Here is a 16,658-nt window from a genome sequence, read left to right as displayed (position 1 = left end):
ATCAGCTAAATGCTGGAGAGCGACGGAGCAACCAAGGCAATTCCTCTTCACGCGGGCAGCATTTGAAATGGGGAAGCAGGGCAGCCACCCCTGGGCCTCCCTCCCTTGCCTGTCTCCCTCCTCTACCCTAACCCAGCTAGCGCTTGCCGACAGGAAAGCTCCTGGGGGAGAGCTGTGGCTCCCTGGTCTCCAAGGTGGACCCGCGGGTCCCGCAGCCCTAGCCCAGGTCGCCGCTAGGACGGGGCGGGGCCAGAGGGGAGGAGCTACGGGGGAGGGGCGAGGGCGGCTCCCGCGGGCGCATGCGCAGGAGCGCGGGCCGCACTGACGCGGACGCGCGTGCGCCAGGGCGGGGGTCCCGGGCGGGCGGCGGCGGTTGCAGCGGCCTCGCGGAGCTCGGCGGGGCGGGGTGCGGCGGGGCGGGGCGGGGCGGGACGCTGGGAAGGAGGGTCGAAGACGTGCGGGTGTAGGGGCCGCGGGCGTCATGGAGTCCTCGCAGCTGAAAGCAGAACACCGCCCCTTCTTCTTCAGCGTAAAAGGCCCTGTGAAGATGCTGCGGCTGGTGAGGGCCAGGGCTGGGCACGGGCCGGGAGGAGCGCGACCGTGGGCGGCGGCGGTGGCCGTAAAGCGTAGGGCAGGACGCCGCGCTTGCCGGCGGCGGGGCTCCCATCCAGGCCGCCCTCCAGCCAGGCATTTCGCTCCGCGCCCTGGGGACCGAGATGCGCCCTAGGGCACTGTTCCCAAAGGGTTTAGGGACACGTTCAGTAACCAAAATCTACAGATCTACCCGAATGCTCCGCACTCGGACCCACAAACCTGCTGTCCAGGTTGCTAGGCGAGGAGGCTACAGCGGTGCTGCTCAGAAGCCAACGAGGTAAAAGTCTTAGGGTGGATGCTGAGGTTGCAGTGAGTCTGACCTTTGACGTGACCAAGCTGGAGGCTGAGACAGTCAGTCCAGAGCAGGAGACAGGGAACTTCCCTTTCCAGGTCTTCAGACTTACTCAGGAGGACTGCAGGCCGTTCTGAACAGTTTTAGATGAGTAAATTATCACCCAGAGGATAGAGACCTGGCTAGAGTACATGAAAATGGTTATAATTAAAGGAATTAAGAAAACTCAAGGGGAAGGGAGAAATTGTTTTAAAGAGTTGATATGTGAGAGGGGAGGTTGAAATAGTCAAAAGTTAGAGGGAAACTTTTTTTTTTTTAAAACTGGGGATTGAACCCAGGGTCATTCTACCTCTGGACTACATCCTTAGCACCCTTCCTTTTAAGTGTTTGGGGGGTGTACTGGGAATTGAGCCCAGGGGCATTCTACCTTTGAGCTGTACCCCCAGCCCTATTTTTTTTTATTTTGAAACAGGGTCTCACTAGATTGATGAGAATCTCACCAGTTGCTGAGGTTGTCCATGAACCTGTGGTCCTCTTGTCTCAGCCTCCCAAGTACTGGGATAACAAACCTGTACCATACGCCCAGCTCTCCCCCTTTCTTTATTTATTTTATTTTATTTATTTATTTATTTTTATTTTTTATTTTTTTGCAGTACTAGGGATTGAACCCAGGGGCATTCTACCTCCAAGCTACACTCCCCCCCCTCCATTTTATTCTTTATTTTGAAAGAGGGTTTCACTAACTTGTAAAGGACCTCACTAAGGAACTAAGGCTGGCCAGGAACCTACAATCCTCCTGTCTCAGTCTCCCAAGTACTAGGATTAAAAGTGTGCATCACCATGCCTGGCTTAAGCAAGGTCTCACTAGGTTACTGAGAGTCTCACTGTGTTGCTGAGGTTGGCCTCAAACTTGCAATCCTCCTGTCTCAGCCTCCTAAGTACTGGGTATTTATTATAGGTGTGCACCACCACTCCCAGTTTAAGGCCCCAAAATTAAAAGGCCACTTGAAGGCCATACATTCCCAAGCAACAAAGATGAGAAACAGATGAGCACATGGTAAGGATGTAAAGGAATCACACTTGAGGTGAGTGAGTGGGACAGATCACATGTATGATCCTCCCTACGCCACGAATCTGCAGTTCTGAAAAACAGCTATAAAACAAGTTAGGAGGTATACAAGTTAAAAAAAAAAAAACTACTTTGGAGTCAAAGGAAAGAGATTGTCTTTGGTTAGGAATAAATTATCAGGAGCGGTGGCCTGTAATCCCAGTTCTTGGGAGGCTGAGGCAGGAGGATCCCAGGTTCAAGGACAGCCTCAGCCACCTAGTGAGACCCTGTTTTTCAGGGAAGACGTGACATGAAGTTCTAGGGTTTTATGCCAGTTACTGAAAGCTCGGGAACACTGGAGGAAGAGAAAGGTTTTATGAGTAAATTTACTCCACATTAGTTCCTTAAGCAGTCTCAATATTTGGTGTTTTTCAAGACCTGGGATAGTTCCTGGAACAACAAATATGAACCGATACAAAAGTCCATGACTCAGAATTCTTCAGTGTAGTCAGGGAGACAGACTCAGGAGCAGATAGCTTAAAATAGAGGATAAGGTGGAGTAGGGTGCAGAAGTAAGACACGTATCCAAGGAAATAAAGAGAAGTGTTAGAAAACTCTTCCTCAGAGGAACCTAGGATGGGGTCTAAGAGAGTGCTGACCAAACCAAGATGTCGAGGCCAAAAATAGCACAGTTTATTCTGCAAACTATACGAAGTTGAACGTTGCCTCATTGGGGCAACAAATATTTATAGAAAGCCTGTGCCAGCTCTTGAGAGCCATCAGTGAACAAAGCAAAAAGATCTTTACCTTCCTGGAGTTTACAGAGTGGGACGAGAGGGCAGAAGGGAGACATAGAATAAATAAATGATGTCTTATTGTAGGAGGCCCTAGAAAATAAAGGCCCGTGAGAGGAGAGGCTTGGGGAGGAAGAGTGCAGCCTGCAGTAACAGAGTGATGGAGTTAGTCTTCGTTGAGATGACATCTGTTCAGCCGTTGAGGGAGTGATGAGAAGGGGAAATTCCAGAATGGCCCAATGGCAGGACTGGGCTGAAGGGTGGAGACGGAACTAGGAAGGCCGTGCGGCTTGGGTGGAGTGAGTATGAGGACTGGATGGTGATAAGGGAGGCTTTGCAGAAAGGAGTAAATAATTGGACTCACACTGGCTGCTCTGTTGACATCAGCTGATTGGTGGGGAGGAACCCAAAGGGCTGCTGCAGGGGCAAAGGGAGAGCCCAGGAGGGTGTTAGAGCTACTGCAATATTCTGTGCAAGAGATGATAGTGGCTCCGACCAGCCACCTAGTGGCTGGTGGCAGCAGAGCAGGTAATCAGAAGTAGGCACATTCAGGATGTACTTGTTGAGTCTCGTCCCAAATGCTCGGGGACCCGGAGTGTTTCAGATTTTGGAATATTTGCATATATGTAATGAGATATGTTGGGAATGCTGCCCAAGTGTAAACATGAAATTTGTTTATGTTTTATATACATTAGATACATGGCCTGAAGGTAATTTTGTACAATTTTTTAAATAATTTTGTATGTGAGACAGAGTTTATGCACCCTGAAGCATCAGGGGTCAAGTGTGGAAATTTCTACTCGGGACATCATGTCAACAAAACGCTTTGCATTTTGGAGTATTTTGGATTTTCAGATGAGGGATACTCAATCTGTCCTTGATTTGAAAAATAGCATCAACAAGATTTGCTGATTAGCCAAGAGAACTGGAGAGGAGTCCAGGATAACTCCAGAGTTTTTTGACTAGGCAACTAGAAAGATGGGATTGCCATCCACTAAACTGAGAGTCCAGGGTAGAGCAAATGCAAAAGAACCAGAAGTTCAACAGAGTAAAGGCACCCACTGTCCATCCAAGGGTAATACTGAATAGGGAGTTGACATTAATAAGACCGGATTTTAGTAGAGAGGGCAGACTCCACAAATAGAAGTATATAAAGTCACTTAAGAGAAAAGCGTAGATAGGGCAGAGAAGGGCACACTTCTCTGTGGGTGGAGCCCTGGCACACATCAACATCAAGAGGGCAGGGGAGAGCCCGGCGTGGTGAGGCATTCCTATAATCCCTGTACTTGGGAGGCTCAGATAGGAGGACGGCAGATTGGAAGCCAGCCTCAGCAATCTAGCAAGGTCCCTAGCAATTACTGTGAGATCTTGTTGCCAAATAAAAAAATAAAATTAGGGCTGGGGGTGTAGCTTGGCAATAGAATGTCCCTGGGTTCGATCCCCAGCAACAACTGCGCCCACGCAAACACACACACACACACACACACACACACACACACACACACACAAGGTTGCGGAGAAGGGAAGAAACTAGCAAAGAAGAATGAGAGGGAGCGTTGGCAGAGGTAAGAGAAACTAAGAGTGGTGTCCTGGGAGCTAAGTGAAGGAACTGGAAGGAGTGCTCAGCTGCATCAAATACTAGTGATAATTCAAGTAAAACGAGGACTGAGAACTAAACATTGGCATTATGTTGTGGACACATTGTGAGACAAGTTTCGGCTAAAGATGTAGACAGGAACTGAACCCGCAAGAACTTGAATGCATGGTGAGAGGTGGGCTCTTTTTTTTTTCTCTTCAGTACCAGAGATGGAACCCAGGGGCATTGTACCTCTGAGTTACACCCCCAGCCCTATTTTATAGTCTTTTTACTTTTGAAACAGGGTCTCACTGAGTTGTGAAAAACCTCGCTAAGTAGCTGAGGCTGTCCACGAACTGCGATCGTCCGGTGTCCAGCTCCTGAATGCTGGGCTTACAAGCATGCACCACCACGCCCAGCTTAGGTGGGCTCTTTTCCAAAGACCACAGAGTCATGCCTCTCGTGTGTGTGTTTATGATAGAAACCTATTTACATGGTCATTTTAGAAATCATTTTTATAGCTTATATTTACATTCAGTAATCATTGACTAAATCGTATTTTCTTTCCTCCTAGGTACTAACTGTGACATCTATGACCTTTTTCATCATTGCACAAGCCCCTGAACCATACATTGTTATCACAGGATTTGAAGTTACTCTTGTTTTATTTTTCATAATTTTATACATATTAAGACTTGATCGATTGATGAAATGGTTATTTTGGCCTTTACTTGTAAGTGTCCAGTTTCATTTTTAAGATTTAACCTCTTTTTCCTGCCATAGTGAGACGTTTTAATAAACTCTGTTCTTTGGTTCTCTTAACCCTTTAAGGTGATCTTCTGTAGGCTAAGAGGGAAGAACTCTGCTTACTGTTAATGTACTCCAGATGTCCTTGCAGGGAGTTCTGAGACCCAGGGCTTCTGTGGAACCTAAGTTTTCCTCTGTGCTCCATCTATCAGTAAATGTAGCTAACCTTTCTGATAGGAGAATTTACTTACGTACAAGTCTTATAAAAAGATTTAAATGTAGCCGGGCGTGGTGGCACACGCTTGTAATCCCCGCGCTTGGGAGGCGGAGACAGGAGGATCGCACAGGTTCGAAGCCACCCGCGTGCGCTGGCTTAGGAGACCCTGTTTCAAAAATATAAAATAGGTCTGGGAGTGTAGCCCGGAGGTAGAAGGGTTTCCAGGAACCCCAGTACCACCAAAAAAAAATAAAAATAAAAATAAATAAATGTAGGATCATGTTAATAAAATTATAGAGCATTCTTTTTTATTTTTTATTTATTTTTTGCAGTACTAGGGATGAAACCCAGGGGAATTCTACCGAGCGACACCCCCACCCCCATTTTTTATTCTTTATTTTGAAACAGGGTCTCACTAAGTTGCAGAGGGCCTCGCTAAGTAGCTGAGGCTGTCTGCGAACCGCGATCCTCCTGTCTCCGCCTCCCGAGTGCTGGGATTGCAGGCGTGCACCACCACGCCCGGCTTTTACCTTCCTTTTAAATGCACGTTGATGTGGCTTCAAAAACCAAGGGCTAGAGGTGGTGATGGATATATAAGTATTTATCCTTTCAACTCCCTGATCACTAAATGGAAAGTCAAGTTAATTTGGGAAGCTAAATAAAGTAAAATGTTATCTTTCTTGGAAATGTTATAGTCATTCATGTAGATATTATAATTAAATAATTTTAGCTCATCTTATTGAACCTTATTTTGTAGAATATAAACTCCAAAGTACAAACTCATAGCCTTAGGAATAACTGCCCCAGGGGAGTGCCCAAATGACTAAGAAATGTGTTAAAATGGGCGGGTTGAAGGTTAATGGGCGGAACGAAGGCCAGTTAAGGTGTTCATGGCCCTTCAGCCTGGACTAGAAGCTGGACTAGCAAACACTGATTGGCTTCACGTCTGCCCTTTGGAGTCTCATCCCAGCGCCCTGTCTCTATAGGTCTCCCTCCTGTGTCCACTGCCCGCCTGCCTTTGGTTCGACTGGTAGCTGCCGTATCCTCCTCTGTTGCCCTCGTCTCACACTCCTGGGGCCCAAAGTGCGAATGTCCAAGCTATAACTTCTATAAGGAGAGAGGACGATAGAAATATCCTCAAACCATAAACGTGCCTTGAAGTGGTGCCTGGACCACCTTTGCGGGCCACTGATGAGCATTTCCGCTAATCATAGCTCAAAAAGTCCCCAAAGGGGAAAGCCAGGAAATAGATGAATATATAGGGCCTTCATAGCACCTCTCAAAAACTGCTACTGGGCCAGACATGGAGGCACACACGTGTAATCCCAGTACTTGAGAGGCATAGGAGAATAGGTTTGCGGTCAGCCTCAGCCATTTAGTGTGGCCCTCTGCAACGTAATGAGACTATTTTGAAATGAATAATAAAAAAAAAATGGGGGCTGGAGATATAGCTCAGAGGTAGAGTGCCTCTGGGCTCCATCCCCATTACCACAAAAGAAAAAAAGAAAACCTGCTTCTGGATCCCTTCAGAGCTGGACCTGGTTGGAGGGAGACCTGGGAAAACAGATGACATGTCCTTCTCAGCTGACCCTCACTCAGTGACAGAGGAACTAGGCTAGATGATTCTAAGGATTTCTTTTTCTTTGTGGTAGTAGGGATTGAACACAGGGGCATTCTACCTCTGAGCTGCACCCCCAGCCCTACTTTATTTTTATTTTGAAACAGTCTTGTTAGGTTGATGAGAGTCTCACTACCTGCTGAGTCTGAGTCTCACTACCTGCTGAGTCTGTCCTTAAACCTGTTATACTTCTATCTCAGCCTCCAAGTACTGGTATTACAGGCATGTGTCCCCTGAACAAACATTTTAACCTTTTTCTCCAAACTAATAATTCTCAGTTAATTACATGTCCCAGTAATAAAATTGGATCTCCAGCTTTAACAATACACTGAGAAAGAGGCCTGCGTGTACATACTGAAGGTCGTCTCCAAATTCCTAAGGCTCAAGCCTTACAGTATTGAAATCTCTTAGAAATGGTGCTTATGAGTAATTAAGTTATTGCACCGTTATTGCACCATTATGAATCCAAGATTCTGCTTGGATCTTAATGAAATTATTTATTCAACAAATGTTAAGTATCTGCTAATCCCAGGTTTTGTAGTCTTTTCTTTGGTATGATCAAACACAAATCTTGCACCCAAGCACCTTTTGATATAGCCAGAAGGCAAGATGGATGAGAATTTAGTGACCAGGGCCTTGGTACATGTATACCCAGGGTGCTGTGGAAGCATCCAGCCAGAAAGAGGAGCAGAATTCCAGTGGGTTTATGAAGAAAAACTCTGCCTGAGCCAAGGGGTGAATGACGAAAAGTAGTTAGCAGCTGACTGATAGAAGAAAAGGGACTTTCTCAGTAGAAGCAGTGGCACATGTCAGGGTCTATGTGGAAAAAGAGTGGGACTGGCAGGGCCCGCAGGGAGCTCTGAATGGCTGTGGCATTGACTTGTGAACAAGATAGGGCAGAAGTGGAGACGTGTCGGGCTTGGTGGCCCATGACTCTAACTGCAGTATTTAAGAGGTTGAGACAGGAAGATCACAGGTTTGAGACCAGCCTCAGCAAGTAGTGAGACTTTCATCAACTTAGTGAGACCCTGGTTTAAAAATAAAATTAGCACTGGGGGTGTAGCTCAGAGGTAGAATGCCCCATAAATTCAATCCCCAGTACCAACACACACACACGTGGAGTCTGGAGGAAGTAGGGGGCAAAGGATTTGTGTGCCCTGGGCTTTAACCAAAGAGCTGATCAGACCACAGGTTTGAGGCCAGTCTCGGCAACTTAGCAGGACTCTGTTTCAAAATAGGGCAGCCGGGCATGGTAGCGCACACTTGTAATCCCTGCACTTGGGAGAGTGAGACAGGAGGATCGCGCAGTTTCGAAGCCAACCTCAGCTACTTAGGCTCTCAGCAAATTAGTGAGACCCTGTTTCCAAATAAAATATAAAATAGGTCTGGGAGTGTAGCCCAGAGGTAGAAGGCCCCTGGGTTTCACCCCCAGTACCACAAAAATAAATAAAATAGTGCTGGGGGTGTAGCTCAGAGGTAGAACATCCTTAGATTCAATCTCCAGTACCAAATAAATATTGAAAGGCAGAATAGGCTTAAGGAAAGGCAGAGGAGAGCAAGATGTAATGAATTGAGTCTAAAAGATACTGGATTTTAGGAGGGGTGGATAACGGCACATGTAAAGGAAGATAAATACTGAAACATCTGTGTGCACATACAGAGAAAAGGCCCTTGGGGGCCTTTTCTAGAGCAGTTTGCCAGGAGTGGCAGATAATGGGAAACTTGTGGGACTGAGCAGGGAAGGGAAGAAAGAACTGTAATCAGAGAGGCCACCACTGGGGTGAGGAAATGTGGCCAGGGAGCGGCATCAGGTCCCTGCAGGTAGGTGGAAGGGGAGCCACAGACAGCTGAGGTTGCCAGGGCTTGCGTGCAGCTCCAGTGAAGGATGCAGCTGGCTGCCAAGCCCACTGTGTAGGTGAGACAGGCAGCTTGTAAGTAGTGTGCCCGGTGGCCACTGTCTTTACCCAAGAAAGGGCCTGCTCAGCCGCACTCAGACTGGGCGTTAGTATCATTTTCTCACAGTTGTCCCCGGCATAGTCTATAAAGCAGGCTTTCTCTTTCCCTGAAGTGTCATGTGTCAGAAAACACATGAAGTGAGTCAGCCCCAGGGCTTTGAGATCAAAATTTCTGTGAAATCTTTATTTTTGTAACTAAATTTACATTCTACTCCTTGGCATATTGATGTTTAGTTTTGTTTGTTTTGTGACACTGGGGATGGAAGCCAGTGGCATTCTACCTCCAAACTACACCCCCAGCCCTATTTTATTCTTTTCTTTTCAAACGGGGCCTCACTAACTTGCTGAGGCTGGCCACAATCCTACGCTCCTCCTGTCTCAGCTTCCCAAGTATCAGGACTACACGCATGTGCCACCATGCCCGGCTAATGTTTAGTGTTTCTATAAAAACAATTTTAAATTTCCAGGAAGCCGAGTGTGGTGGCACACGCTTGTAATCCCTGCACTTGGGAGGCGGAGACAGGAGGATCACGCAAGTTCAAAGCCATCCGCGCTGGCTTAAGAGACCCTGTTTCCAAATAAAATATATAAAAACAAAAAAATAGATCTGGGAGTGTAGCCCGGAAGTAGAAGGGTTCCATCCCCAGTACCACCAATACATTAATTAACTAATTAATTAATTAATTTCCAGTAAGGTGTCCTGGGGCAGGTGCATCATGCCCCCCACCCCGTGGTTCTGTTCACTCCCTGAAATACCACTTTTTCCCAAAAGCCATTTATAGCCCAAACTGCTCACAGCGGGCAGGGCTGCCTGGCTGAGACAGTGGCGCAGAGGAAAGGGAACCTAGACAGCTGGTCTCAATACCTCCTGCGTAGGAGAACTCTGCTCCCAAGTGTATCTGCTCTTGTGCCACCTCTGTTGAACTTCTTCCAACTTTCTTTTTAATAACCACTTTCCTAAAGTATCAGAATTTTGAAGTTTAGTATTTCTGTTTTAATTCCTTCCTGCCAGCTTATCTCCAATTATTTAAGCCATTCCAGAATAAAGATAACTTAGTTTCCCACACTACACATCCACTCAAAACTGTAAGTTGTAGCCAGGCGTGGTGTCGCACGCTTGTAATCCCAGCATTCAGGAGGCTGAGACCAGAGGATCGTGGTTCACGGAGAGCCTCAGCTACTTAGTGAAGCTCTGTTTCAAAATAAAGAATAAAAAATACGGCAGGGGGGTGTAGCTCAGAGGTCAAATGCCCCTGGATTCCATCCCCAGACCTGCTCCCCCCCAAAAAAGTGCAAGTCACATTTCTTTTCTTTCTTTTGGGATGGAACCCAGGGGTATACCTCCGAGTGACACCCCCCAGCCCTATTTTTTTATTCTTCATTTTGAAACAAGGTCTCACTGAGTTGTAAACGTTAAGTAAAAGAGAAAGAAATGTTAAGTAGTTGAATGATTGTTGTATTACAGGCAAAGAAAACCACTAGATGTCATTGCAAGCCAAATATTGTTATATTGTAAGTGTTGTTATACTCTGGCACTTTGACATTCTGAAGAGTAGATGCTAAATATATTTACCAAAGGTCACTTCAAATTCTTCAGGTAGCTGACCATTTTTTTGTTAGATACTGCTTGGTTGTCTTACTGCTCTTGTTTTTTGTTTCCTTTTTGTTTTGTAGTACTGGGCAAGTGCTCTGCCACTGCCCACGCCTTGCTGACCTTCCTGGTTCTGTTTTTAGGATATTATCAACTCCATGGTAACAACATTATTTATGGTCATCATATCTCTGTTGGCACTGATACCAGAAACCACATTATGGACGGCCCTTGGAGGGGTAAGTAGGGCTCTTTCTAGTTTCTTTCTTCAGGTTTAATCAGAATGAAAATGTATTTGACAGAGAGAAATACAGAAAAGCTGCGCTCCCTGTTGGGGCCCCCAGGCCAGGTTATGGTGCCTGCTGGCTTCATATTTTGTATGAGAGAATGCATGTCCTACCTAACATGAAGGGATGTGATTTCATACTAGAACCAGAGTTAACCAAATCAAGAGGTTTCTATATATTATAGGTATATAGGGCTAAACCAGTCTGAGAAAAGCTGCTAGGAACAGTTATTGTAGTTAGCTCTGGAGAACCTGATGTCAAGAAAAAGAAAAACATGGTGGATGAGTTTTATGGTACTCCCTTTTTTAAACCTTCAATTTTAATTTTTATTTATTTATTATACTGGAAGTTGAACCCGGAGGGATTCTACCTCTGAACTATATGCCCCAGCCCTATTTTATTTTTTATTTTGAAATATGGTCTCTCTAAATTGCTGAGGCTGGCCTTGAACCTCTGATCTTCCTGTCTCAGCCTTCCACAGACTGGAACTCTTAGCCTGGGCCACCACACCTGGCTCATAACACTCCCTTTGAAGAAAAGGGTACCTATTAGTTGTCAAGGTGAGCCAGACTACTCTGATACTTCTTCAGCTGGAATACAGTAGATATCCTTACGATAAAGGACTGTGATAGGAGGCCTTGAAAAGGATTATTTTGAACACTGCTTAAAGAAAAAGCAGATCAACTTAATCAGACTTAATCCTGGAAAGCAAGCCAAAAGAAGTCAAGTTATTATGAGACTTCTGCCTGAGATTCTTCTGATGTTGAATATCATTTGTCTTTTAGGTCTGATCTAGAGAACTGGGTTAGAAAAATCTTCCCTCCTCCTTCCTTATTCTTTCAGAGTATGGGCCACTTTGGAGAACTGACCACTCTCAGACAGCCGTGTATGCCAGAGCCCCGGGCTTTTCATCTCCTGTAGGCCCTAAACAGCTTCAGGGGGGTTAAGATTACTTTAGAAATGAGACAACACAAAAACAGGACTTTCCTTTAGCCATTCGTTTGTTGTTTTGGGTTTTTTGAACCTAGGTACACTGGTGTGTGTGTGTGTGTGTGTGTGTGTGTGTGTGTGTGTGTGGAACCCAGGGGCATTTTTCCTCTGAGCTACACCCCCCTGCCCTTTTATTTTGAACCAGGACATCATTAAGTGATTGCGCTCCTCCTGTCCCAGCCTCCCAAGTAGTAGGGCAGGTGCCACCAGGCTGGGCTCACATCGTCTTTATCCATTCATCTGTTCGCAGACACATAGGTGGGCTCCGTAATTTGGCTCTTGTGAATGGTGCTGCTGTAAACCTGGATATGCACGGATCACTAACTTAACTCTCTCGGAAAGATGCTCAGGAGTGGAGTGGTGTCGCTGGGCCATGTGGTGCTTTTATTCCTAGTCTTTGTAGGAACCCTGGGCCGATCCCCATGGTGGTTGCGCTAATCACAATCCTTCCGACAGTATGTGAGCTCCTCTGTCCCTACCTTCACTAGCATTTATTAGTGCTTGTCTTCTAGATGATTGCCATTCTGACTGAAGTTACCTGGAATCTCAGGGTAGTTTTGATTTGCCTTTCCCTGATTGCTAATGATGTCGTTGGCCATTTTTATTTCTTTTGAGAAGTATCAGTTCAGTTCAATAGCCCATTTTTAATTAGGTTACTTGTGGGGGGTTTTGGCATAAGTTTTTTTTTTTTTTTTTTGTGTGTGTGTGTGTGTGTGTGTGTGCACGCGCGCGCGCGCGCGCACATGGTACTGGGAATTGCCCAGAGACATTCTACCTTCAAGCTATACCCTTAGCTGTGTATTATTTCTTATTTGGAAACAGGGTCTCTCTAGGTTGCTGAGAGCCTCAATAAATTGCCAAGGCTGTCTTGGAATCTGTGATCCTCCTGTCTCAGCCTCCCAAGTACTGGGATTACAGGCGTGCACCACCATGCCTGGCTTGTGGCATTGAGTTTTTGGAGTTCTTAATATACTCTAGATTTTAATCTTCTATCAGAGGAGTAGCTGCAAAGGTTTTTCCCATTCTCTAAGCTCTCTTCAGATTCTTTTGACTGTATCCTTTGCTGCACAGCTTTTTTATTTGATGCCATCCCACTTGTTGATTCTGAGTTTTATTTCCTGAGCTTTAGGGATCTTACTCATTCTTTTATTCACTTCTTAGATGTTGACAAAGTAGAGACCTGTGCTACCCAGTACAGTAGCCATTGTCCATATGTGGTTACTAGAAATATGACTAGTCGCAATTGAAATCAACCATAAATGTAAAATACACATCGAACTTTAAAATTTTATTATCCCCAGAAAAGAGAATGTAGAATACTTCACTAATAACTTTATTATATTAATGACATCTTAAATCATAACATGCCGGGCGTGGTGGCGCACGCTTGTAATCCCCACGCTTGGGAGGCAGAGACAGGAGGATCGCGCAGGTTCGAAGCCAGCCCCGCGCGCTGGCTTAGGAGACCCTGTTTCCAAATAAAAATGTAAAAATAGGTCTGGAAGTGTAGCCCGGAGGTAGAAGGGCTTCCAGGAACCCCAGTACCACCAAAAATAAAAAATAAAAAAATAATAAATCATAACATGTTGGGTATATTGGACTAAATAAAATACATTATTAAATTCAATTTTACCTATTTGCTTTTGTTTTGAAACAGGGTCTCACTAGGTTGATAAGAGTCTTGCTGCAGCTGGCCTCAAACCTGCTGTCCTCCTATCTCAGCCTCCCAACTACTGGGATTTCAGGCATGCGCCACCACTACCTGTCTGCTTTTTTAAGGAAAACCTTAATTATGTGGCTTACGTTGGTAATTCATGTATTCCTTTTGGACAGTACTGGGTTAGAGCATGAACCCTGTCTGCTTCAAGTCTCTGAGAGCCCAGCCTAGGAAACAGATGTGCAAACAGCTGCATAAAGCCATCGACAGAGTGCTACCAGGATCATAAAAGAGAACATAACTAACTCTGCCAGTGGAATCATAGCTTACCAAAGTAATGAGAAGAGGGGGAAAGGTTCCAGGGGCAGAAGCCAGCTTGGTACAGAAATGGCGAAGTCATAGAAGGACCCATAAGTCCTGACTGCAGCTGCCTGAATGGCGTGTAGGGGGTAGTCACCCTTCTCAGCCAGGTGCTAGAATACCAAGGGTCCTCAGAATACCAACAGACCCCTGGGCATGCTGGTACACACCTGTAATCTCAGGACCTGAGAGTCTGAGACAGGAGGGGCATTGGCTCAAGAACAGCCTCAGCAAGTAGCAAGACTCTCACCAGCCTAGTAAGACCCTGTTTCCAAAGAAGAAATTTAAAAATCGGGCTGAGGATATAGCTCAAAGGTAGAATCCTTTGGGTTCAATTCCTAGTAACACACACACACACACACACACACACACACACACGCCAGTCAGGTAAGGTGGCACACACCTAAAATCCCAGTAACTTGGAGGCTGAGACAGGAGGATTGCAGGTTTGAGGTCAGCATGTGTAGTAACTAAGTGAGACTTAGTTTCAAAATAAAATAGAGTGAGGGCTGATGCTCAATAGTAGAGTCCCTCATGGGTCCAATCCCCATACCAAAAATAAAAATAAATAAAAAGATTAATTCCAGCCGGGTGTGGTAGCACACACTTGTAATCCCAGCATTTGGGAGGCTGAGACAGGAGGATCGCGGTCTGTGGACAGCCTCAGCTACTTAGTGAGGCCCTTTGCAACTCAGTGAGACCCTGTTTCAAAATAAAGAATAAAAAATAGGGCTGAAGGTGGAGCTCAGAGGTAGAATGCCCCTGGGTTCCATCCCCAATACTGAAAAAAAAACCTAAAACTAAAACTAATACCTAAGGCCCCCTTGTGTTTGTTCCCTTTACCTCCATGTGGCTTCTTAAGACCTGCAAGGAGTGCCACCCCTTATGCGGAGGTAGCCTAGCCTTTGAGCGTTCACCCTAGGTGGTCATCTCATCACCCCAGTCTTCCAGAGCTGCTAGGGTCCCATGATTTAATCTTGCTGTTAGCTCTGACTCTCTGTCCAGTAGAGTGTAGTAATCAAGGTAGGAAGATTGCAGATTCAAAGTCAGCCTCAGCAACTTAGCAAATCTCTGCGCAACTTAGTGAAAGCCTGTTTCCAAAAATAAATAAATTAAATAGGCCTGAAGGTATATCATGGAGGTGGGATGTCCCTGGGCTCAATCCCTCATACCCCCCACATAAAAGAACACATGTGAGGACAAGTGAAGCCCGTGAGCCCAGTACTCGGGAGGCCGAGACGGAAGCCGCAACTTAGCATGACCCTCAGCAACTTAGACCATGTTTCACAGTTTTAAAAAGGGCTGGTTTAGCTCGGAGGTAGAATGTCCCTGGGTTCAGTCCCCAGTACCACAAGGAAGAAAAAAAAAGGAAGACCGTCTGGACTCGGGGGCACCTGCAATTCCAGCCTCCCAGGAGCTGAAGCTTCATGGGCAGCCTTGGCAACTTAGTGAGACGCTGTCTCAGAAGGGCTGGGGGATACTCAGTGGCAGAGCCCCCTGGCTGGGGAGGAGAGAAGAGGAGAGCCAAATACTTACTCCAAGTCCATACCACGTTAGCATCATGTCTGCTCATTAGGTCACCTTTTCCCTCTGTGTACACAGTAGAGGGGCTCGGCAATGCGGCCAGGACGTCCCAGAGGTCTTGGGAGGCTGCGCAGGGCGACTTCTCTGTCCCCAGATTGGAGGAAGGGGCGCCAGACCTCTTGAAACCTGCGATGGCGACTGACACTGTGTCTTTGCAGGTGTTTGGCCTCCTGACAGCAGCATGCTGTATCGCAGACGGCGCCATCGTTTACCGGAAGATTCTGTTTAATCCAAGTGGTCCTTATCAGAAAAAATCTATACATAACTAAGAAGTTTTGTAATTTTATATTCCTTTTTATTTGGTACTATTAAATATATTTCTTTATTCTTCCATGTATTTTCTGCAATTCTTTTTTAATCTCAATATGGGAGCTGGGGGAAGAGATTTCCAAACTCTGCCCAGAACTCGGCCTCAACAGTTGAGCCTGATTTTCTGCGCTGCTGGGTCTGACCTCAGCGGACCGGGCACCCTGCCTCCGGTGCTGGCCTCAGCGGACCGGGCACCCTGCCTCCTAGGAGGCTGCAGAGATGGGCTTCCTCGCCGGGACCTCCTGGGGCTGCCCGGGCCAGGCACGTGAGGGGCGGCGGCCGCGACCGTGGGGTCCCACGACGCTGGTCCCCGGGGCAGCCACCGCCACGGTGCTGGCCGGGGCTGCCATGAACCCTGAGTGATCCGCGACCCCTCCCGGGGACCAGGGAGAACCCGGACCGCCCGAGCCTCTGGCACCGCTGGCTGGCTCACGCAGGATGTGGCCGCCGCCCGGACGCTCGGGCACCTGCACAGCCAGCCTTGGGCCGGAGCGTGCGCTCTGTGCGCTCAGTGCCCACGGCGATCCCCGCACCTTCCGTGCGGCCTGGACATTCAGGGCCTCCAGGGAAATCCAAGCACAGTGCACCGTCACAGCGACGAAGGTGGCAGGACCTACAGAAGACCTTGGCAAAACAGGTGGGTGCGAATAATCAATTGGACGAGATAGGTTGATTTGCCCGGAAAAATATGAATTACCATAACTGACCCCAAAATAGAGAAAAACCTAAGCAGACCAACATAAACACAGAAGAAAATAAACACATTGTCAAAGGAGTATCTTTATAACGTGGATCAAGCCGGGCGTGGCGGCGCACACTTGTAATCCTCACGCTTGGGAGGCTGAGACAGGAGGATCGCGCAGGTTCAAAGCCAACCTCAGCTACTTAGTGAGGCTCTCAGCAACTTAGTGAGACCCTGTTTCCAAATAAAATATAAAATAGGTCTGGGAGTATAGCCCGGAGGTAGAAAGCCCCTGAGTTCCACCCCCAGCACCACCAAAAAATAAAGTGAATCAAGCTGGAAGTAGTGATGGACACC

The 16,658-nt window shown here is 46.8% G+C and overlaps 1 protein-coding gene across 1 annotated transcript; it reads left to right on the top strand.

The window, feature by feature from the left end:
* Nucleotides 1-481: 481 nt before the first annotated feature.
* LOC308268362 (chemokine-like factor) lies at nucleotides 482-15,579 on the top strand (the record flags this gene model as incomplete). The annotated part of the gene is made up of 4 exons (XM_080703507.1): nucleotides 482-559; nucleotides 4,879-5,037; nucleotides 10,576-10,671; nucleotides 15,469-15,579. 4 exons carry the CDS (start codon nucleotides 482-484, stop codon nucleotides 15,577-15,579), a joined length of 444 nt encoding a protein of 147 aa, XP_080559633.1.
* Between the last annotated feature and the right edge of the window lie 1,079 nt (nucleotides 15,580-16,658).

This window comes from Muscardinus avellanarius, assembly GCF_963383645.1.
Source record: "Muscardinus avellanarius genome assembly, chromosome: 10".
NCBI classification, from domain to species: Eukaryota; Metazoa; Chordata; class Mammalia; order Rodentia; family Gliridae; genus Muscardinus; species Muscardinus avellanarius.
Note: the sequence above shows the minus strand (reverse complement) of the source record. Positions and strands in the feature narration are given on the sequence as shown.